Here is a 23,992-nt window from a genome sequence, read left to right on the forward strand (position 1 = left end):
AATCCTGATAGTGACTAGATTGATTGCAGATGCACTTCTCATATTGTTCTTTGCTTGTGACATGTATATTGGGTGGAACATTGCTGAAAATGAAGCAAAATGGCCACTTTGCTTCTCAGCAATATTAGTCATAGATACTCTGAAAGCTACATTGTAGACTAATTATTATGTCATCACAGTCTATAGTACGTTCGCGTTGAGCTGAACCCTGGGTTGGTGATTAAGAAGCCATACAAGATCAAAGGCTTTAAACATGATGTTCATGACGCATTTATTCGTAAGCTCATGTTACGGGCGCGCACTTAATTGTCGAAAATATGGCGTCCAGTGCAGCATTAGTGAGTGCGGAGCGAAACCCTCTTGGAAAGAGGTTAAACAGCCAAACAAAGTTTCTACTCATGAAGCTATGGACCTACTTCGAGCAAGAAGCGAACAAGTCTAAAGTTTCCGTCAATGTGAAGCAGAGAATCTCTAAGGCCACTGGTATTAAATATCTTTGCAGCTGGGTTTGGTATTGATTTCGCCACGTAGGGATTTCAAAGTCATCTATTGTAAGAGTGAGGATGGAGTACCGCAAGAAAGGCGGGTTTTCTACGCCAAGAAAAAGGTACAAAAGTAGTTTGCAGGAGGCTACTCTATTCATCTAATCGTCACTGCAGGTACAAACGTTCACGAATCCGTGTCGATGCAGACAGTTTCGACCGGGATGCAATCAGACGGAAAATACATTCGTTATACGACAAGAAAGAAAATCTATCACTGTCGAAGATTTTGGTGGGTGAATTTGAACGCTCGAGCCTTTGGTTTTGTTACTCCGTCTACAGTCAAAACTCCAGAATGATGGTGTTTTCTCCGGGGGAAGAACATCACTTAGAAGGGTATTGAAGGATATGGGATTCAAGCATAGAACGATTAATGACAAGAGGTTAGTATTGTACCAGTTTGTGTGTTTTAATTTTACTACACATACATGCAGGGTATACTATGAGCAGCCCCGTATAGTCCATCAGCGTCATAAATATTTGAGACGAATGAGGCGCAACAGAACTGAAGGGAAACCAGTGGTGTACTTGGATGAGACTTGGGCCAATGCGCATGATGGAAAGTCCAGAGCCTGGGTAGAGGCTGATAAGACTACTGGGGGGACTATAGGAGGAGTCAGGTTGGTTAAATAGCTTTCAAAAGTATGCTTGTTTAACCTAATTTATACATAGCAAGCCATCAGGTAAAGGAGAGCGCCTTATTATCTTACATGCTGGAGGCAAAGATGGATGGGTTCCCGGTAATTTTCTATGATGTGAAGTATCCAGTAAACACAGTTGTTCTTTCAGGTTGTGATTGGGTTTTTAAAGCCAAGAAAGGATCTGCAGCTGATTACCATCAAGAAATGAATGCAGAGAATTTTGAAAGGTGGTTTAAAGAAAAGTTACTTCCAGCATTACCAGCCAATTGTCTGATTGTAATGGACAATGCCAGTTACCATAGGTAGGTATTAGATTTGTCAACTGTAAACATTACTGTGTTAACTGCAGTCGCCACTTGGAGGAGCAACCAAAGCAAAAGTGGCGAAAAGCACAGCTGAAAGAGTGGTTAAATAAGAAACGTAAGGCAGTGTGTATATACTGTCACTGTTTCAGTATGTGACTGTATGATGATTCACAGGTATAGCATATCCAGAAAGTTCACTGAAAAGAGATCTGTGGGAAATCATCAAACGAGCAAAAACTCCTGCAAGATATGCTATAGATGAGATAGCTGGAAGTAAAGGTATGTTAAGTGTATACATTGTGGCTCTGACATTTTTCTGGTATGGCTTTTTTCTGGTATACTGTTGTGATCCCAGTTCTTTCGGCTAACATAATAATAGGCCATGAAGTAGTCAGACTACCAGTTGCACACTGTGAACTGAATCCTATTGAGATGGCCTGGAGTCAAGTGAAGGGACACGTAAAGCGGAACAACAAGAGGTATATCAACATTGTTATGGACATTGTTATAGTTTGGCATCTATTTAGGTTTACTTTGACTGAAGTTAAGGAACTGGTTTATCAAGGATTTGAGGCTGTTACATCTGAGAGGTGGCAATCTTTGATAAAGCACGTTCAAGAAGAAGTTGAAGATCATTACTGGGAACAGGATGGACTTCATGAGGAACTTCTAGAACGATTCCTCATTCACGTCAGCAGTGATAGTAGCGATAGTGAAGATGGTGATGGTGGTGATGGTGGTATTAATGACTCCTCCACCACCAGCAACAGTGAGTCCGAGTCTTCTTCTGAGCCTATTTCATCTGATGTAAGATTGTTTGATATTTACAATACTAGTGTTACAACTTGTATGTTGTTCTCCAGGAGTCATCGGATGGCTGGGATTGAACTCTGCAAAGTACATGAAAAAAAACAACAGATGAAGTGTAAGTGCATGCACTTTCAAAGTTATTGTTACTTTATTATGCTTGCAGAAGGTGAACATACCAGACATTGTGTATATTGATCAGTGCAGGAGTGTTTAAAAGTCACTAAAGGTATTATAGGTCCAAATGCATACAAACAGTATTTCATTTAGTGAAACTTTCTGTAGAGTTCTGTGGGAATGTGACTTTGAGAACCAGGTGCTGATTTGAAACGGCTTGTATGGCATGTGCACAAAGTGATGGGAAAAGGATTAAAATGACAAATTGACTAGATGGGAATAGGAGAGAATAAGCAGCTGTGTGGTAAATGTGAAGTTAAAAACATGTTGTTTGCCTCACTTGCAGGTACACCTATGCTGGATAAAAGTACTTGAGCTGTTATAATTTGGGTTTTTACTCTTAATGGCTGAAAGAGGTTTTCCCCTGAAGATAAGTGGGCCACTTACCTTCTAAATACAATGCAACAGTGGCCCCAGCTCTTCTACTCACGCAACTCTGTTTTACACACACAAAAACTGTTTATTTTTTCTTGCAAAAGTGTATTACAGCCTCTTACATAACAGATGGTGATATCATGCGTGTTGAGGGCGGGAGTGTGACGTCTGGCTTCGCCACAAACATGTGTCAACATGAATATCAAAGGGCCGCGCTTTAGAGGCTTCCCCATTGAAAATGTATGGAGAAACTTTGCAGTGTCATAACTAGAGTGTCTTACATTCGAATGAAGCGCTTTTAATATATTTTTAGCGGATTGAGAAGCGCTACGTATCGAGCAATACAGGAGGCCCGTGCGATGTAGCAATCGTAAGTTATTAATCGTTTTTGAGGGTTCAGCTCAACGCGAACGTACTATAGCCACAGCATTTTTCATTGCCATCAATGAAAAGGCCAATGCGTTACCATTTAACAGTGGCAATATTTATACCAGTGCAGCTGCCTCATATATCGCTAACAATTCCTTATGAAAAGGTAAACATGATGAGTGGCAGATTGTTATACAGGGTGACTTGTTTGTAGCTGATCTCTTAAGGTGGCGGCAATAACCCACACAAAGAATTAAAACATATTTTACAATTGTCTAGTACGAACAAGTTACAGTACATATAACCAGAGTGATACCAAGGCCATCTAAGTATTTTTTCCAGGCTTCCTTAGACCAGAGAAGCATCTGCGTAACCTGCAAAGGGAATCATAAATGAGTTACTGTGATGCTGCTGTGATGCATTATCACTGCCAACAGTATAGTGGCTAAACTTACCACAAAGGTTGGATATAACAAGTTTAATACAGCAACATGTACAGAAAATGTACAGTGTATCATCAATGTAGTGATTGACAAAATTATTACCGAGCCTAGTATGATTTGGCAGACTGTGATTTTAATCTACTTATGTAGTACGTACGTACTTTTTTCAACTCATTACATTAACTACTTTGTCTTGTAGATATGGCAAGTAATGGTTTTCTTATCAGTGAAACTCAACTGCACGTTTGTTATATGTGACCGGATCTGCAAAAAGATACCTTTTCTACACATTTTATATACCAGCAAACAAAATGATTTAATACTTGATTCTTTACACAGATTAACTTGCTCTTAGCATCAAAATGCAGCCAGATATATACCTGTACTTTAGCTACACTCAATATGCCATGATAAAAAAGTTATGAAACTTCAAAATTTTAAAAATGAGTCAAATTTTGTGTGTGAAAAGGGTACCTTTTCACAAATCAAGTCACATAATATGCCCTGAATGGTTGGCATTTTTTATTGCTGTTATTGCGATTTCTTTCAAACCACAGGAGGTTGCAGTACAATTGTTACTCCATGTACAGACCAATTTTCAAGTAATTCTTTCAAACTGTTTATCCTGTGGTGGTCATGGCAAATAGTTGCTTTACTATTTTTTCAAAAATTGCACTTAACTCCATTGTTCTTTATCCGATGTGTACGAAATGAGACTGCAATTGTGTTTCATTGTGCTCTTACTGCTGTCCAAATTTGACGTAAAGCACATGTGAATTATAGCAATTTTTCTGCTTTTTCTGCTTTTTCTGCAAAGATGAAGAATAATATAAAGAAACTAAGATGAAGTTTGAAGATGCATATCTCAATGATGGCTGAGCAGATTCGGCTCAAATTTTAACACCTAAGGTGTCTTACCCAAAAGGAGTTTCCACAACAAAATGGTTAATTTTCATTCAGGCACAATTGAGCCAGGGATGCATGAAAACAGCATTTTCTTTCTTCCTGTAAAACACACACTTGCCTGTCACACACCTGTACTGACAGTACTTGGTTGCACGGCATTGCATGCGTACTATTGTTTGTCTTGATGGCGCTTAGCATATAGTTAGACAGTTCATGTCAGTGAGTACTAGGGATGTGAATGTATTTGTGATTATTATATAGGTTAGTTTTTGTACACTCAATGCTTGGTGTATTATTATGTGTACTGTAGTCCCTCCATCTATCAGTCCTGAAGTGATGGATCAAATACAAAATGAGACAGACACAGCTTCCTTCACTTGTTTAGCTACTGGTGAACCAGTTCCTACCATCAGTTGGTATTTTAATGATGTTCCAGTGGATGTGACTAATACAGTGAAATATGATGTGTTGTCTCCGTTTTCTGGTCTGAGTTTATTAAGAATCAGTAATGTACAGTCATCTGATGTGGGTACCTACACATGTAGTGTCACTAATGTAGTATCTAGTGACACTAGTTCTGGAGTACTGAATGTTAATGGTGAGGATTATGTCATTGTGCATAATAATCAAGTGTCTTATCCCAACTAATCCTTTTGTGTAAATTTGGTGTCATTATCCTTATCCTCATTATTAAACATTTAAGCTAGTTAACTAGAAACTTTAAAGAGTTGCAGCACATATTAATAAACTGAGTAAATGACCAAACTGATGTGAAAGTGTAAGGTAGTATCACCAAGTCCTATCTAATACAGTGTATTATATGTAATGGATGATACATTGTATCTAAACCAAAACTGCCACGCTGTAAAAAAAAGAGTGCAGCCCCCAAAATAGTGGGGTTTTACTCCCAGATTTTTAGTTTTCGATAGAAGTAGCTGCTGTAAACTATATACTGAAGTAAATCTCTGTAGTTAAATTATTGTATTGACAAGATGTGCTAAGTGTCTGGTATGCCAAAATAACCTGATTGGAGGAAGTGTTTGCTCTTACCATGACTGTGCCGTCTGTTTTTTATAATTATGGTACATAGTGCATGTTACATATGTAGCATCATATCAATGCTACATAGTGCATGATGATGGTATAACAGTCACTATGTAAAGTGTATGTTATGTACATGCATAAACCCTCAACTTGACAATACAAGATCTCCCTACTTCAAAGGCACGTGTCAACTGCATAGTATGCATGTACAGTATTTTTAGCAATTTAAATAAAGTGTAGTAGCGTATATAGAGGACTTCAGCTATTAATTTGAAATACGTAATGTGAGAAAGTAACCAAGATAAAGATAAAGAAAATCAGGCTCTTCGTATGCTCTTAAGTGGATGAAGACAGATGATTATGAATATAATGGACTTCATTAATGAAGTAGATTTTTGAAACAATGAATGGATCTATTGGTTAGTTACAGATGTTGTTGAGGCTCAATTCCCCAATATGCAATGTATACCTTTTTGTGTTTATATCAAAGGTTGTGACTGAGTCATCAATCAATAAGATTATCTGAACATTAGCACAATGAAATGGACACTGAATAATAGTAACTTTCTCTGACTTACAGCTAAATATAATAATTGTAATGAATAAGTGAAGTTTTCACAGGTAACCAGGACAACAAGCCTATTATTGTGTTAACCTAATTAATTTATATTTTACAGAAACTAGAAGATAGTGGAGTTCAGAGGGTACATAGTTAGACAGGAAGGTAAATTACTTATTATGATTGGTTAAAGTACTTGGTAAAGGCAGAGTCTGTATACCAGAAGGCCTTATAAAGGCCTAAGATGTTTATATTAACTGCACTAAGTATGTTTGAAAAGTAGGACTTGCGGTGACATTAATTCTGACTGCATAATGTACACATGCAAATTATCTATTCTGTGAGAGGTAATAGAAAATGATTACAATATTGATGCTACCTATTAAACATAACTCTTATAAATGATTCATACAATGCTACACCAGCGTACATGTATTATAGCTACTGAATAGCTCCAGCACTTGCAGTTTGGTGTGATTTTTAATTTTATAAATTTCGTTCACTGAAAAGGGGATTTGCTCAAACCATTCAAATGACACCGTTAATTCAGTCAGGCCATGAGTACATCAACTGATAATCAATTGCAAATAACCCACAGAAAATGTTGAGGGGTCTTTGAACGTGCGAACAACAATAGTGTTATCACATACTGTACTTAATCACTGACTAAGTGATTATTATTGTAGGTGCAATCATAGATAATGTATGTCATATGGATTGGAAACGCCCATATTATTTACATAGTGACATCATGGGCCATCCTTGTTTCACTGCGCGTAAACTTTATGGCCTCAACAGGTGGAAGATTTCATTGTTCTTGTAACCAGCAAATTAGTGTTTGTTGTTTACAGCTGGGTTAGTTACCACCTACACTAATTGGAGGCTGGACTGGGTAGGGATGCTGGAGAGCAGTAAACAACAATGTAAGAAAATTCAGGTTCAGAGGTAGAATATGGTGTTTCAAAAATAGATGTGCAAATTTCCTGAAAAAACAGAAACTGCAGTGTTGTTTCTTTGCTGCTGTTTATACCACTTGTAGCAGGTAGAGCGTACTAAGCTAGCTAGATATTCACTGCTTTGCTGTTTATTTCCACTGTTTTGACAAAACGTCAAGAAATAGGTACTATTTTGTGCAATTGTTTAGCTCAAGCTGAGCAGTACTGTAGCATAAAATCTATTTCAATGTATCACACATTTCTTTGGTTGTGTAAATGCGGTGACAAGAAGTTGGCTAATAGTACTGCTACTGAAATATTAGCTGGTGCGTACCTGCCATTGTCACCTGTCGCTAACAATATTTCTCCCAATGTCCACAGACACACCGTGTTCTTGTTTAGTACACAACGCAAAACAATAAACAATGTAAAAGGAATATCCATGTCATTAAACTGGCCTTCAAACAAGCCAGAGAAAGCCAAAAGCCACTCAGTACATTTCCTAATGTACTGGCGCACCGTAACTAGGATAGGAAAATAATTTAACAGGCGTTTCCTATCCATTAGGAATGCATACATTATCTATGGTGCAATAAATGAAATGCTTATGGGGGTTTATTTCATGGGAAAAAAAGTATGCAGAATATCACCTATTCACCTATCACCTACTCCTTATCATACCATCCTACTGTGATAAGTGGTGGAAAGTAACTCTCCAATAAGCAAAATGACTACCGTAAATTGGGTTATTTTTGACGGTTATAAAGTTTCAAGGTTAGCTACATCCACAGAAATTTAACACATGAATATAAACAAACATCAATTTTTTTTCACACATGTTTTATTTTTAACCAACACATTAGTAACCATCCCACTTTGTGGTAAGTCCACTCGTGTTATTTAACAAGTAATACTACTTCCTCTTCGAAGAAATAGCGAACAAACATGAGACATTTTCAAGGAACATGTCCAATACTTCTGTCTTTTATAATGGCTAGCTACTGCATACTTAGCTATTACTCTCATTTGTACGTTCTAGTATGCAGGTAAGATTTCACGCAGTACACAATTGATAATATAAATGATATCCACGTACACAACATCACATGATCAACTTGTTAGTATTGCATGGGCTTGCTCGTTGCTGTAAGTGTTGTTCCTTGCTGTGCCTGTAAGTAAAATAGTGAACAGTCTATCAATCAGCAATACACAATTGTTATAATTTCAGCATGACAAAAATTTCATGTATATAAAAATATTTTTGTGAGTATAGGCACCCATGAAAATTTATTTACACGAAAATTTAACTCATGAATATTTTCATACACGAAAATAGCCCAATTTATGGTATACCTCATTGACTCAAAAGTATGCTTTATTAAAGAATTGCATAATAGTCTAATAAGTATCCTTTACATGTAATAAACAAAGAGGAAGTCATCTCACCTGAAGACATCTAGTGGACATTTAATTCCTAAATCAGTCATGATTATAGATTGAAGTTTTGGGATTAAATGTCCACTAGTATATCTTTAGATGTAGGCGACCATTGAAGAAAATATTTTAATGATTGTTTGTTTACAGTGTAATAATTATTTATGTGTGCTTAGCACTCAGTTGTTACACTGGACCAAACATCACACCATGGAACCTTTCAATTGATGATAAATTGAGGTGAAAAGTGTTTTAGCTTATTCTTTGTAATAATTGTCCCTAATTTATCCTAAGCAGTTTAAATGATCTCAGTGAGTTCTGTGTGGCTAGCAAATGATAAAGTGAGCAAAAGATAGGGGCATATTATTATATATTACACTATATCATATGCATGCAGGTATTGTGTCCAATTGCAGAGTATACACTGATCAAGCTAAGGTAGCTGCATGTAGTAATATTTTGTTTTCAGGTATAGCCAATATACACGGAAAAGCAATTGTAATCTTGACTGATTATTAAGTGGGGTTAGTGATACTTGTATGTAATTTATAGCAGTTTGTAGGTTGAAACCTCATCCCATTTCTGCAATGCTATTTCACTGAAATGGTTAAATTACTTATACAAAATAACATAAGCTCTTTGGTAGATTATGTGACACAAAATATGGAAGAACTTCATGACACTGCAAGTTGCAAAGGTAAATAGTTTTGCAGTGCACAATTGCATATAATTGTTTTTTAATGATGATTTTGCTACAAGAAATAATGATACACTCATATACATAAGTATGCTAGAACCAACGTTAAGTAATATGTGCAGCAGTAGTAGCTGGTGTGCTGATTAATACTACCAGTACCCAGGAAAGAAGAATATTACTGTAAGTATTAGGGAGAATAGATACACAGCATGGTAAGCATATACAGTAACTATTGTCATCAAATAATCTAGTATGCAACAATGGACAAGAAGAATTTGTTGTGTTGGATTTATTGTGACCATTGAAAGCTTTTGTAATAAACACAGTAGGTGATTGTAGTAGTATTAGGTGACTATTTTTATGGATGGTTGTAAACTAGTTTGGAGTGAGTCAATGACATCTACTTGAAAATAATTATGATGTTGGGTTGTTTATTGGTACGCATCCTTTCTTAAAATGTATATTATAAGCAATTTATCTCATTAATACAGCATGCTGTAGTAGGAGCATTCAACAATGATGTGATTAATCAAGATGTGCTGGATGATTGCCTTTTTAACTCTGATGGTGAAATGTCCTGGATGAAGTAAAAATACCAGTAATGAGAAAGTTGTGAATAAAGGCATAGAAAGTTACACTGACAGCTGTATAGTTTGTGACAAAGACCATTGCAATGAACTAAGCCTATAGTTTTTTTTTGTGTCATCATGCTGCAATGGGTTGACTGTATGTGGTCAATGTTTAGTACTATAGAATGATTGCTGTTGAGCAAGTGCCCAATTGTACTCTTATGATTACAACACAGTGTAGAACAGCAAGTGTGTTGCAGTTAATGGACAATATCAGCCATTAATTTATTGCGTACATGTCAAAATAGAAGTACATTGTTAATAGCATTGTCTATATAATTTTCATCTATTTTACAATTCTTATGATGATAAAGCTGACTTCACAAAGTTAAATTTGTAGGGTGTTTTTCACCATTACGTAAATGACTGCATGCATCATACACCATGTGTAACAGTTAACACAACTATTGTTCTTAATGCTGTACATTTCCTGTATTACTTGTAGTTTGTTAAATCTCATGGGAAAAGATATTTCTATTCTGTGACCACTGTAAGTAAAAATTGTATGTACATTACATGTACCAATTTCCTGTCTATTATTCTGGTACTAGAACAAGAGTAACACTGTGGAAACAAGTAACCAATTACTGGCACTGTCTACCAAAATCACTACAATGCCATCTATATCAGAGAGTGGTAAGTTATTGCAATTCTTAAGGTGGTGTTGAAGTGATTAAGTGAACCTTCATGCTAATAGGTCAGCAAAAACAACACAGAAAAGTATAGTGAAACTCTTCAAAGAATGAAACTATCAGATTGTTAGGCACTATTAACATTCACTTTGTCAGTACATTCATAAAGCAGTCTATCATGTGATTACTTTTCCACCTTAAACAGCCACACTGTCTCCCAATTCACTTAGTCACTTCAAATATATGTACTCAGCATTTGGTATATATAAGAGGTGAGAAACTACAAGAGCCATAGTGGAGGTTGTTGGCTGATACAATTTAATAATCTGCTGCATCTTCAAAGTTAAATAAGTGCAACTCAAAAGAAGGTAATTTTACAAAACTTGGTATGCTATTTGAGGTGTCTGACACCACCCAAATTCCATTTTGGGATTCCAAGTGATTTGTGTTGGATTCCAGTTGGTGTTGGACACCTTGAGGCTATCATATAACCTATATTTATCATCTGGTCTAGAATTATTGGAGCCAGATGCTTCAGTAGTATCCTTAACCACCTATCCAGCTGCTGCAGCAGCCACCCCATGGGCAGGACAGGAAGCAGAGAAGGAAATTATATGCAGACTGAGTAGTACTGCAGACAGAAACATCGAAATAGGCAGGATAGCCATGTTGATAATCAGGATCATATCTACACATGTTAACACTTTTTGTGCATTCAGCTGGCTTCCAGGCTAATTGGAATACGTGTCGAGACATGTACACCATGCTCACAAGACTAAACTGATTTGCAGCATAGCACACGAGATAATATATTGTAGAATTATATGGAAATAACCGAACTCATAGAACATTTGTTAAGATTCCATTTTATCAGAGATTCTTGCCCGGATGCCTCACTCTGCTGCTGGCATTTACACCAGATATAGGTAGTCACCTATCAGTTGCAAGCTTTCTTGCACCTTTTCATTTGAAAACAACTAGTTCCTGTCTATATAAGATGCTAAAGACATACTGTAATTTATGGTTGAAGTTACAGGGAAAGCATTAGCTCATTATATAAGGTTTCTTAGTATAGTAATAATCGGAAAGCTGTTTTTCAAAATGATAGCATTGTGCACAGTTCTCCTTCACCATACCAGCAACAAAGAAAAGCTGCACATTACATACATAGGTAATCCTGCAAGCTAACATGTTATGTATGTGTAAGTTAGACAGTTTATGTCTCCGCCTCCCATTCAATGATAAGAAGCTACTGCTAGCTCAATGCATTCTGTTTTACATAAAGAGCTATGTAAAAGCAGTTAGTTTTGATTACATGCCTTCTGCACTGCAGCACGCTATACTACTGATATTAGCTCCTAATCTCACATCCTCCTGGTTACTTGAACTGTGCATTAGTTGAATCATAGAAATTTTGGTTTCACAAACCTTACTTGGATCTCTGAGATCAATGCATACTGAGATGTAGTACAGGTGTTTGGTTATTCAGAGTATATGTATCTCAGCCTTCCCTGGTGCCATCAGCTTTTAAACTACGTAGCAAAAGCTAATTACCTGCAGCTTTCTTTACAACAGCTGTGTCGTTATCATCAGTATCAGGATTAAGAAAACACCTTCAAAACTGCAGCACTCCCTTTAAAGGGTTTATTTATTTATTATTTATTATAATGCTTTACAGCACAAGTGCTGAAGGTCTGTAGGACATCTGGTCCTTGATGCTACAGTATTGCCTTCATCCTTTATATTGCTCACAGTTTGCTTCTCTAAAGACTGATTTAAATCACAGGTCCTATGGTGCCATTTTTTGCCATAAATCATTCTAGTCATTTGATATTGAAAATGTACTGAGTCTCCGCACTTACATACAGTACTCTGATCTTGAGAAATATTACACACCCTTGCTCTGCAGTTTTATTTGAAAATGACAAAAAAAACATAATCAATATTTTGATCATTGTGTAGCTATAACAAGATCGCTGCTTATGGTTACATACCTACAGTAACTACATTTTTTATGAATGCATCTCACACAGGCTAAAGTTTAATGCAATCATTCACTTATTTGTAACAGGAAGTGAATATCTGTATATTAATGTATTTATCAATATTATTCCCCTCCTTTCCCTTTACAAGAATAATAGAGGGTGATAGTAGCTAGCCATGGCGTCTGAGCCTATGTACATATTATGGTCATAGTGATTATATCGTTATCGTGTTCTACTGTATTCAAACAATGCCCCTACAGTAGCCCAAGTATATAAGTGCTTGGGGATATGATGGCAAATGATGCAATGTGCGTAGGGAATCTGATTGTATAATAGTTAAATCCCTTACTATGGTTCCTGGGAGGTGAAGCTGATCACGCATTTACAGGACACATTTGAAAGACGTGCACTTAGTGGCATGGGTGGGTATTTACCTTGAGACATCCAGCGTCGGAGAGGTACTCACACTACTGTTGACAAACTTTGTGTCAGCCATTTTGAATTAACATCATTTATGTCATCTGCCATTTACAGCTATTATACTTTGTTCAGTTTTCCAGTAGGAATGTGCATGATTATACAAATGTATCGATATAAAATTTACCATAATCATGATACCAATATTAAAATATTCTTAAGGACCATCAAAGAGACAACACCCAAACATTACTAACACAAGGGACTCCGTACTCACTAAATCCATTAACAGTGGAGCCCTAGTATATACACCAATAGAAGAACATGCCCTACAAATACAGTGGATAACTGATCAAAGCAATGAAAATCCCAGACATGCAACCATGAAGCAAAACCTAAAACTACCAAATACTCATCCCTCACTTAGTGGACAAAAGAAAAGCCAAAGGCTTATAAAAGATAATAGCTTCGTGACTTAATTGTGATGGGTGCATCTAAAAGTGGCATGTTCAACCTCACAAATGTGCTGGCCATATACATGAGATTTATGTTTCTTTAAGACAAAATATAAGAGATGAAGTTGTTGGAGGAAGCAAGAGGATAGAAATTTTACTGTTATTCCTTTTTAGAGGTAAAATTGTAATCATAGAGGTTCACAGGAAATTCAGAAACTGTCCTTCATAAGTAGGTTAAATGTAGAGTGTACTTTACATGGAGGGTTCTTTATGCACTGCATGTATATGTACAAACTTATTTTCACCAGCTATCACTTAGACTTGCCAATTCCAAACTAATACATATGCACAACCATAGCACTGTGCTTGTGATCCATTTTTCCTCAAATATCAACTCAACAAGTAAGCTTTAGCTGGTGATTACTATTCTATTAGACACCAGCTGTCAACCGTTTCTTACAGAAATTACATGCAAACATTTAAACAACAGTAAAAAAAATTCCCGGAGATGGATTTTTTGGGATTTTGAATATGTTATTCTCCATTAAATTTCACACAGAATGATACCACAATTTCTTTTATACCATTTTTTTCCGGGTACATGACTTTTTTTGCATTTGACTACCGGACTATAACTGTAAATATGCATTGACCTAATTCTTTATATTTTACTATTAACCACTATTATATAATTTTAATGTTTCATGGCCTTTGTTTTGGGCCTCAATATAATTATAGTTTTGTGGCCTCGATGTGACAAAATATAGCAGCTACATGACGTTTTAGTAAGGATTAAATGTCCACTAGTGTATCTTGTTTCATTGCTTTTATTCTATGATCCAAATTTCCTTACTACTTATTTGGTTACTTTTTTGTTACATAATTTATGACTGGTGACATTACAGCAATTGCATGACTAAATGTGTGCCTAACTATTCAGCACCTCTGCAATCAATCCAGTTACTACTAAAGTCATGTGTTATGACAGCCAATACTGAAGCCATAACATGTTACTGCCAATCCACACATGTGTGGTAGTGGTGAAAGAAATGGGACAAAAGGGGGACAAAGCATGCATTGTAGCCATTGCAGCTGGCAAAAAGGCACATTTTGGGCTGAATTAAACATTAAACAGTGAAGAAACCAAGCCACACAAAGCCAAGCAATAATGGAGTTTTGCTTTGTTGAAAGCATCAGTTAGTTAGTCAATCATTCATTCAGCATAAAATTATGTGACTAAATTTTGGGAAAAATGTTTTAAAATCCAGTCACAATACAAATTTCAGGACTGTGCTGGCTTCCTATTGGCACATTAGATGTTTCGAGATGAATGGCTTTAAAGAATTGAAGTCAGCATAACTTGCCAAGGATAGCAAGTACGCTTATGAAATTATCACAAGAGACGCATCAGTCTATTACCATTCAGACCACTTCCAGTACTTGTAACTGCTTGTAGAGTTTCTTGCCAAATAAGATAGAAAATCTGAGTGGTTGGATGAGTGAAGTAGTATCACAAGTAATTACAAAGGTGGAGGGTGGGGGGTGGCTGGGAAAGAGATAGAGTTTGAAATGGAGGCACACCACGAGGTACAAGATTACAAGGTTGTGCTGGACTACTAGTGGCTGTTATGCAGCAAGAAAAAAATGTTTGGCAAACAAAATCAGGCCATCCACCAGTAAACCACCGCTATTCGAGCTTGCCACACCACCCAGAAAATTTAAACCAGCCTTGAGTAGTTTTAAGTTAGTAGTGTGGTAGTGGAGGCAGACCATGAGGCATAAGATCACAGGGCTGTGCTGGCTTCCTAGTGGCTGATATACAGCAAAATCAACAGAAAAAATGTTTGGCCAACAATATCAGGCCATCCACCAGCAAACCACTGATTCATGTCAAGTCATGCCATGCACACAGCCAGGAACTGCAATTCAAGCTTGCCACAAGATACCTGTTAAAATCAGCCTCGAGTAGTTTGTAATGCTAAGGGTCAAAAGTAGTAGTATATGTAGTTTGGTTTTGCCTGATGTGCAATTTGAATCAGTTTTGTAAAATCTGGTCACATATAAATAATAAAATAGAAACTTGTTGGAAGGGTTTGTGGGTTACCCTGAAGGCCTGGTTATACCTAATCAATTTCTACTCCCACTGCTTGAAGTATCTTAGTTTACTACAGTGGTATATCCCCAGTATATGGAACAGTTAATTGTTTGTTATTGTAGTAGTTTTTCAGTAAACCCGCATTCATTGATGTTTTACTGAGAGTTTAAAACTTAGTAAAATAATTATGTTCCATATACTTAAATTTACTGACACTTTACTATCATTATAACTACAGTAAGGCATCTTAACAAATTAGTAAACTAAGAACCTTCAAGCAGTGTCCCAAACAAACATGCATGAAGGAAAAGTGAAGTTGGTTTTGGTGATAGTTCTGAGCAGAAAAGCTAGACATGAGGCTATCGTGCTAAAAATTTGAGCATTATGCTTTTGAAAAGTGCTCAAAAAATCACCTATTATAACACAACTCTTTGTTCCCAAAATTAGGTTGTCAATAATGTCAGTTTATTGCTGTATTAGATCATTGACATTGATGTTTCAGAATTAACAGTCTTGTATTATTTTAGCTGGTCATTATATAAAGAGTAAACCATTCTATGTCTTTATTGTGAGTAGTATAATTTTGGGACTGTCCAATTAGAATTTCTGACTGTTCTATTAGAGTATCTTGATGTTTTACATTGTGAAATTGCAGATTTTGTTGCTATAATTGCTTCAAAATATCAGCACACTTCTCAATTCCCACACATACATTATTCCTGAAATTATAATCACCACATTTTAAGGAAAGCCCATTGCAAACCTTCATGATTATTATTACAACGGAACCTGGACACCTACTTAATCCAGACTCTTAGTCAAGGTCCTAAAGTATCCCTTAGTGCATAAACTGACCTGGAAAATCAGTTTGGCATAACAGGATACTTTTAGTTTTGTTGTCTGTTTCACTGTATGTACTGTATGATAAATGACAATAATATTATGACCTTGTATGCTATAGGATGACAGACAGCAGCAAAAGCTGGAAGACATTATATCACAGCTGATGAAGGAAATAACACCAAGATGTTCTTGTATATTTGTGACCAAATTTGACAAAACAAGGCTTCCACACACATCCAATTTTCTGACTTCAACCAGCTGTAACTTGACTGCTCAGCAAGCTATTGGCCTAAAATTTTCACAAAGTCCTTTCATAGCATAGTACAATAGCAGGTCAAAATGTGAAACTAATGGCCTACTCCTACATTGAGTTATGGTACTTCAAAGTCATAAAAGTGGATGTGTGTGGAAGCCTTGTTTTGTCAGATTCGGTCACATTTAATATTGTTAGTGAAACTTTTAGTTGTCAAGGAGCACAAGGAAACTTTGAGAACACAGTTGTATTCAGAGCAAATGTTACTGTTCAAGGCCCCGCTTCAATTATCACTGCTAATGACATTGTTAATGATATATCAAACTGGGTACAAACTTCACCATCAATATCTGTGGCATCGGTTGTCCTGGACATAGATCCTAACTGTCTAGCAATGCCTAATTCATTCAATTCACCTGATTGTGTTGTTGTCACAGTACAACCAACACCATCTCCTAGTTCACCCACCAGCTCTTCATCCAGTAGCTCCTCAACTATTGGTATAATAGTTGCAGTAGTAGTTGCAGTAGTAATTATTATCATACTGTTGGTAATTATTGTGGTGTTGATGGGTCGCAGGAAAAAGGCTAGTTACAGGTACCTAAATGCCAATGTACACACTTTATACATTGAATCATTTTAAGCTATTATGATTGCACACACGTGCACATACATATAATATATAATGTGACCAATAAAGAAAGGACCAATGTTACCTGATAAATCAACCTTGTACAAAGAGTAAAATACAATTTCATGCCATTTTCTCAGAGCAGAAGCATATGTGACCGGATTTGCGAAAAGGTACCTTTTTCACACACAAAATTTGACCCATTTTTTGAACTTTAAAGCTTCATAACTTTTTGATCATGGCATATAATTGCTTACAATTTTCAATGAATGTAGCTACACTATCTGGCTACATTTTGATACTCAGAACAAGTTAATCAGTATAAGGAGTCAGGTGTTACATCATTTTGTTTGCTGATATGTCAAATGTATGGAAAAGGTACCTTTTCGCAAATCCGGTCACATATGCACTTGTGGTGCCTTGCCAAAAGCTCACTCAGCATTATTGTATCATTAAGCCTATGGCTGTGCTAAGACCTAATTGAGCAAGCAGTTTCTGTTAAGTCTATTGTCACCTCTATTGCTGGTAAATGCAATAGTATTATTGTATTATTATTTATACACTGCCATGAGTTGTTCAAGACCAAATTTTGAAAAAAACATTCTATTTGGCACATTAGTCAATTTTCTCCTTTTAAAGCTAAAATAGAGCAGTCAGGATATACTCTAATAAAGCAGCCAGCTCTAGACATTTTGAAATCATAATTTTGAGCATAATAGACTGAATTGTTGAAAACTGCACATAGGTTATTTTCAAAGCATGATTGTGACTGGATTTAGCAAAATCAGTATGGGCGCAAGAGCCAAAACTGAGATAACACCAGCATGAAGTTGCTGCGCTATCAGGCTAACAATTTCCACATCAAACTTGCCTTCAACTTCTTGGATCTGCTTTTGGTAGTCTGTTTTGTGACTACCTGTATAACCACACCAGATGTCTGCACAGATCTGTGAACATCAAGGATGTGCTGTAGATTGTTCAAATATTCTGGACAGACAAGCAGGGAGCTGAATGTGTGATATAATTATGTCAGCTTTGTGAGATTTCAACCTATTTCCTCCCTCAGACGGGCTGTTTTGTGGTCTGGTACTTTCAATCTCCATCCTCATCCATTTTGTAGTCTATCTCTTGCCCACCCCACCACTCTGCCCTTTTTGAGGACTCGTGATGCAACAACACTGGTGAAAAACCTATCTAAGCTCTACAAGGATTACCTTGGCCACCAGCTGCTCTTAAAGGATACGAGTTGCTCCATCTTTAGTGAAAAATCCATATGAGCAGCTGCTAAGGCTGGTGATTAACAATACTACAAAATATTACAAATTGTTTTTCTGTGACTCAACAATGCACCCATATGTGTGATTTTCCAAAATCCAGTAATAATTAGCTCAACCCTAGATGGTTTCACTTCTTGAAGGTTCTTAGTTTACTGATTTGCTAAGCTGCTTTACTGTAGTTGTTGTACCCATAGTAAAGTGTCAGTAACTTTAAGTATATGGAACATAATTGTTATACTAAGTTTTAAACTCTCAGTAAACATCAGTGAATGCAGGTTTACTGAAAAACTACTAAAATACCAAACAATTAACTGTTCCATATACTGGGGATATACTGCTCTAGTAAACAAAGAAGTTTCAAGCAGTGTTTTCCAAAATCTAGTCACATTTGGTCACATAAATTTGCTTAGCATAGCAAGCTGCATGTAATCAAGTGTTATATAATGATGTGATTCCTCCTTCTGTTATAGTGGCCAGTTGTACACCCAATTAACATGACTTTCTTTTGTTGTGTCAGAGCACGTGAAAATGAATACAATCACATCACACCTAAACCACCAGCATCAGATCAAAAGCAAGACACCATGGAGATGCAATCAAGAGTCATCCCAAACAAAGCCAATGTTGACCCAAATACTGATGAAACTGCCAACTTTCAATCGCCTTCACCAAATACAGATGATGCAGAGATGTATCATTCAGCTAATATTGAACACACACTTTAAATAACACATGTCTGCCAACACATAATATTAATATGGAATGCTATAGGTTTGTAGAAGAGCAGGACACTTTGAGTTACTTTTTTTCTGTAAACATGGCAGTCTTTTATGTACATATGTAATGGTTATACCATGGCTACAAGTGATTTGCTTATATATATACCCAAAGCCCAAGTGGTGTGGGTATAAGTATATGTAATAGGATAGATGGCTGTGGTATTTGGGATTAATAGTGCGAGCATTGTAAACAGGAAGAAGTAAAATAGTGCAAGACGAAGCCGAGCACTATTTCCTTCCTGTTTACAATGCAAAAACTATTAATCCCGAATACCACAGCCATCTGTCCTATTGCAAATTAATCAGACAACCATAGCAACTGTTACTAGGCAACAGAAATTCAAAAAACAACCATTGCAAAAGACCTATCACACTTAGCAACCGTTGCCTGGCAACCGTTGCTATGGTCTCAAAAAGACTTTACCATAGCAACGGTTATCTAGCAACCGTTGCTAAGCAACCATATTGCATCATACATGGGGGCATCTATCACTATGGTAACAATAGTTGTCAAGTCGGACATTTATTTCTAATATAAACACACCACACTATTTTAGCCAATCAAATTAGTATTATAGATTTTTGTCATGGGACCTTGACAAAAAAGTGTAATACTAATTCTATTGGCTAATCGCTTGACGTATTTCAATATAATACGTCAAGCTGCTATTGAGAGTATTATACAGTAACACATTCAATTGTTGGATTATATATTATTATCAGCAAATCTCTGCAGCAGTGGTTATACTATAAGTGACTCATGTACCTAATACATCAAAAAATTACACAGAGTACCCACCTGATGTGTTTTACACTAGTATCTGATTATTGATCATGCTTTTAAAAACGTGGGCTAATAGCACTCAGATTCAATCATCATTATGCTTAGGCACAATGTTAACACTTATAATTACAATTGTGGATTTTAACTTTTATTACTTTTTTGCAATACATTTATTAAGACTACTAACTGCTTTTTGTATAGTAAGTTTTAAGTTACTAAATTACAAACCTATTTTCAATGTAGTTATCTTGTTATGTGGTCTACTTAATGGATCATGTTATCAAGATGTTATGTGGTATTCAATCAAGTTATCAACACTGTCGTGCATGTCAAGCTACCAAATGTTCTTCCATACAAAATATGCTTTTGATGGGATACTGTACAAACTACAAATAAGTGCATGGAAAGGTATTGAAGTGGCAAAGCAAAAAACCTTACCACTCAGTTATATACCCTAACCGTAAACACAGTCATGGGAAGTTTTGGTCTTGGTTACACCGATATACTTCCAAGAGTGCATGAAGGAAAAATAAGTCTGGTTTTGGGTGATAGTTCTGAGCAGAAAAATTAGGCATGAGGCTATTATGCTAAAAAAATTAACAGTATGCTTTTGAATAGCTATAGTGCTCAAACCACTTATTATAATTATAACACTCTTGAGTAACACTCTATTCCCAAAATTATGTAAAAAGTTTATGGCTGTATTAGATTATCTAATCCAAAACAGCCAAGCTGTCAAAAAAAGTGTGGCCCTCAAAAAGGCTATGGTGAAAAAAGATGTGAAATCCAAGGTGGTGGCCAAGAAATGGCTGTGATGGTAGGTTAATGGTAAAATTTTTAATAACAATTCACCTTAATTGTTGTTATTAAAATTTTTACCATTAACCTACCATCATAGCCATTTCTTGGCCGCCACCTTGGATTTGACATCTTTTTTCACCATAGCCTTTTTGAGGGCCGCACTCTTTTTTTTACAGCTTGGCTGTTTTGGATTAGATTTTACTTCTTTATGTATTTGTATACCCCAAAGCCGACCTATGGCCAGCTTTGGGGCTTGTTAAACCTATCTTTTTTTCTTTTCCACAGGAAAGAAGAAAAGATGAAGCAGATAAATACTTTAAATATTTCTGATTTTATCAATAATGTACAAATTATATATATAATACATATATTTATTACAGAACTCTACATGGTACATGGTTTCTTTGCAACTGAACACTCTACAAGGTGAGTCCTTCTGGCTGATCTCTCTACAGGGTGAACTGTTTGTAACTGAACTATCTACAAGGTAGCTTCTTCTAGCTGATCTCTCTACAGGATGATTTGTTTGTAACTGAACTCTCTACAAGGTAACTTCTTCTAGCTGATGTCTCTACAGGGTCAATAGTTAGTAGCTGAACTCTCTACAAGGTGACTTCTTCTAGCTGATCTTTCTACAGGGTAATTTGTTTGTAACTGAACTCTCTACAGGTGATTTGTTTGCAACTGAACTCTCTACATGATGGTTTCTTTGTAGCTGAACTTTGTACAGGGTAATTTCTTCTAGCTGATCCCTCTACAGGGCGATTTGTTTGTAGCTGAGCTCTCTACATGGTGGTTTCTTTGTAGCTGAACTCTCTACAAGGTGACTTCTTCTAGCTGAACTACGTAGTTGAACTCCCTACAAGGTAACTTCTTCTAGCTGATATCTCTATAGGGTGAATTGTTTGTAGCTTGTCTCTATACAGGTTACTAGTTTCTAGCTGATCTTTTGAATTCTTTTAGGGCGACTGCTCTATTAGGGTGAATGCTCTATTAGAGTATCTCGATCTCGCACTTGCTACACCCAAGTTTGATTTCGTGTTATAACTCCGTGGCTTTAAGTCTGATTCTTCTACACCATTGAAGATCCTTTCTAAGATGATTACTCCATCTGTACAGCGAATTTCAAAGTATTACCCCAAGCGGTTTTTCTGGTGGGCGTAGAGAGTAGTAGTTTTTTTATTAGTTAATCTCGATTGCGTAATTGTTACACACTGTTAGTTTTTTCGTTGTATCTTCCTGGTTTTTAGCTCGATTTCTTTCAAACCACAACATAGTTGAAGTTCAATAGTTAACCTATTCACCCACCGATTTTCAGCTTCTTCCCGTAAGCGGTTTACCCTGTAGGCGTGACAACATAATGGTGTTATTTTTCGTGAATAATCGCTAATAACCTTTTGCCTGTTTATCGTATTCCAGCCACAGTTGATACAGCGATGCGCCTTTATATCCCCCTTCTGTGTGCCAAATTGCAAGGCAATCGGATATTGCGTTCGCGTTTTATAGTGGTTTTTATACAGTCTATTTCCGGTTTGTTGACTAGAGATACGAAGCGTTAAAAGTCACGTGCTTGAAAGTAACCAATGAGATCAGTTAAACTAGCGCCGTCCGCCTGGCGTGAAATTTCATTGGTTATTTCTATTCACTTGATATTTTTACATTTGGCTTGCGTGGACAACCAGCCTGAAATAGACTGTAAGTGTGCGAAAAGAGGAAGAAAAATACTCACGGATGTTGCGCGCCGGCTTCTTGGGCCGCACGACATACCGTGTGTCTTGAATGGCATCAATGTTCAACTTCAAATTAATGGTCTTAGCTAGTCATTGTATAAAGAGTAAACCGTTCTATGTAACTACTTTTTTGTGAGTATATAGTATAATTTCTGACTGTTCTATTAGAGTATCTTGATGTTTTAGATTTTGTTGCTATATATAATTGCTTCAAAATGTCAACACAATTTTTGATTCCCATACATAAAATTATAATTGCCACATTCTACCCAAACCTTCATGATTGTTATTATAATGGAACCTAGCTATTAATGTGGACACTCAGACACTTCCCAAAGTATTCCACTGTGAAAAAGGTGGGATATAAGATGGTATTTCCAGTGGCTTATTGAATACAAATAAGCTTTAATATAAATCCTGTATTATACTCATGTTATACTTTAGCATAATGCATACTATACTATTACATATATGGTTTCAGTTTAATTACCACAATACTTGAAATAGCTTATATCTGATATAATGCCCACACTTTGCTATCACATATATGGTTTCAGTATGTTTAACACATTAACTAAAGCCTCATGTGGGATTGTTAGTATAATACAGGTTATACCAAGCTTTTTTGTATTCAATAAGCCACTGGAAATACCATCTTATATCCCTCTTTTTTCACAGTGTTCCTTAGCTACTGCAAAACACTTGATATAATCAGGACAATTTTGGTTTGGTTTTATATACAATTTGTGTGCTATTTCTTTGTCATGACATAAATGGGCCACAATGTACTATGTCATGTCATGATTACTGTGGTATATACCCTTACTATATATGCAATCATTTTATATGTACAACTACAGGTATTTACTTCCTCTTACAGCAGCACAAGTGCTCAAATACTCTTGTGATATCTGAGCATGCTCCTCTTAGGAAAGCGCAAAAAATTATGTGTCAGAATGGCTTCCTTGCATGAAGAAGATGACCACCAGTGGCGATTCTAGACCTGACCTACAGGGGGGGCCCAGTAGGGAACAACATAACTATTGTTGTTTGGCTATAGTATAAAGTAGAATTTTCAGGGGGTCTGGGGATGCAACCCCCAGAAGCTGCAGGATTTTTGCAATTTAAAGGCTTGAAAACAGCCTAAAATTTGTTCTAAAAAGATGAAAAATGCTAAAAATAACAATGCCAATCTATACAGCAACTTTTCCCCAAGATTTTTTAAAAGTTATTTTTTAACAGGCTTGATCCAAAAGGTTACAACATATTACAACAAAAATCAGCCAAAAATTCTGGGTACCAATGTGTCTGTTGTAGTTGTTGTTTCCACTTTGCTGAGAATGCTAGCATTGTCATAACAATGGTGCTGGGGTAGATGTGTCAGGGGTGCAAGAAAATTGTAAGCAAAACTTCATGGAGCATGTTATTTTTCTGTCTGCAAAAACAC

The 23,992-nt window shown here is 36.4% G+C and overlaps 1 protein-coding gene across 1 annotated transcript; it reads left to right on the plus strand.

Moving 5' to 3' along the window:
- Positions 1-284: 284 nt before the first annotated feature.
- LOC136256332 (uncharacterized) lies at positions 285-2,988 on the plus strand. The gene is made up of 13 exons (XM_066049267.1): positions 285-607; positions 660-774; positions 825-925; positions 977-1,162; positions 1,215-1,282; positions 1,332-1,485; positions 1,533-1,603; positions 1,663-1,767; positions 1,868-1,967; positions 2,016-2,295; positions 2,352-2,413; positions 2,462-2,524; positions 2,581-2,988. The coding sequence occupies exons 1-11, from the start codon at positions 564-566 to the stop codon at positions 2,373-2,375; spliced, it is 1,248 nt and encodes a 415-aa protein (XP_065905339.1). The 5' UTR covers positions 285-563; the 3' UTR covers positions 2,376-2,413; positions 2,462-2,524; positions 2,581-2,988.
- Positions 2,989-23,992: the final 21,004 nt, after the last annotated feature.

Source organism: Dysidea avara, chromosome 5, assembly GCF_963678975.1.
Source record: "Dysidea avara chromosome 5, odDysAvar1.4, whole genome shotgun sequence".
NCBI classification, from domain to species: Eukaryota; Metazoa; Porifera; class Demospongiae; order Dictyoceratida; family Dysideidae; genus Dysidea; species Dysidea avara.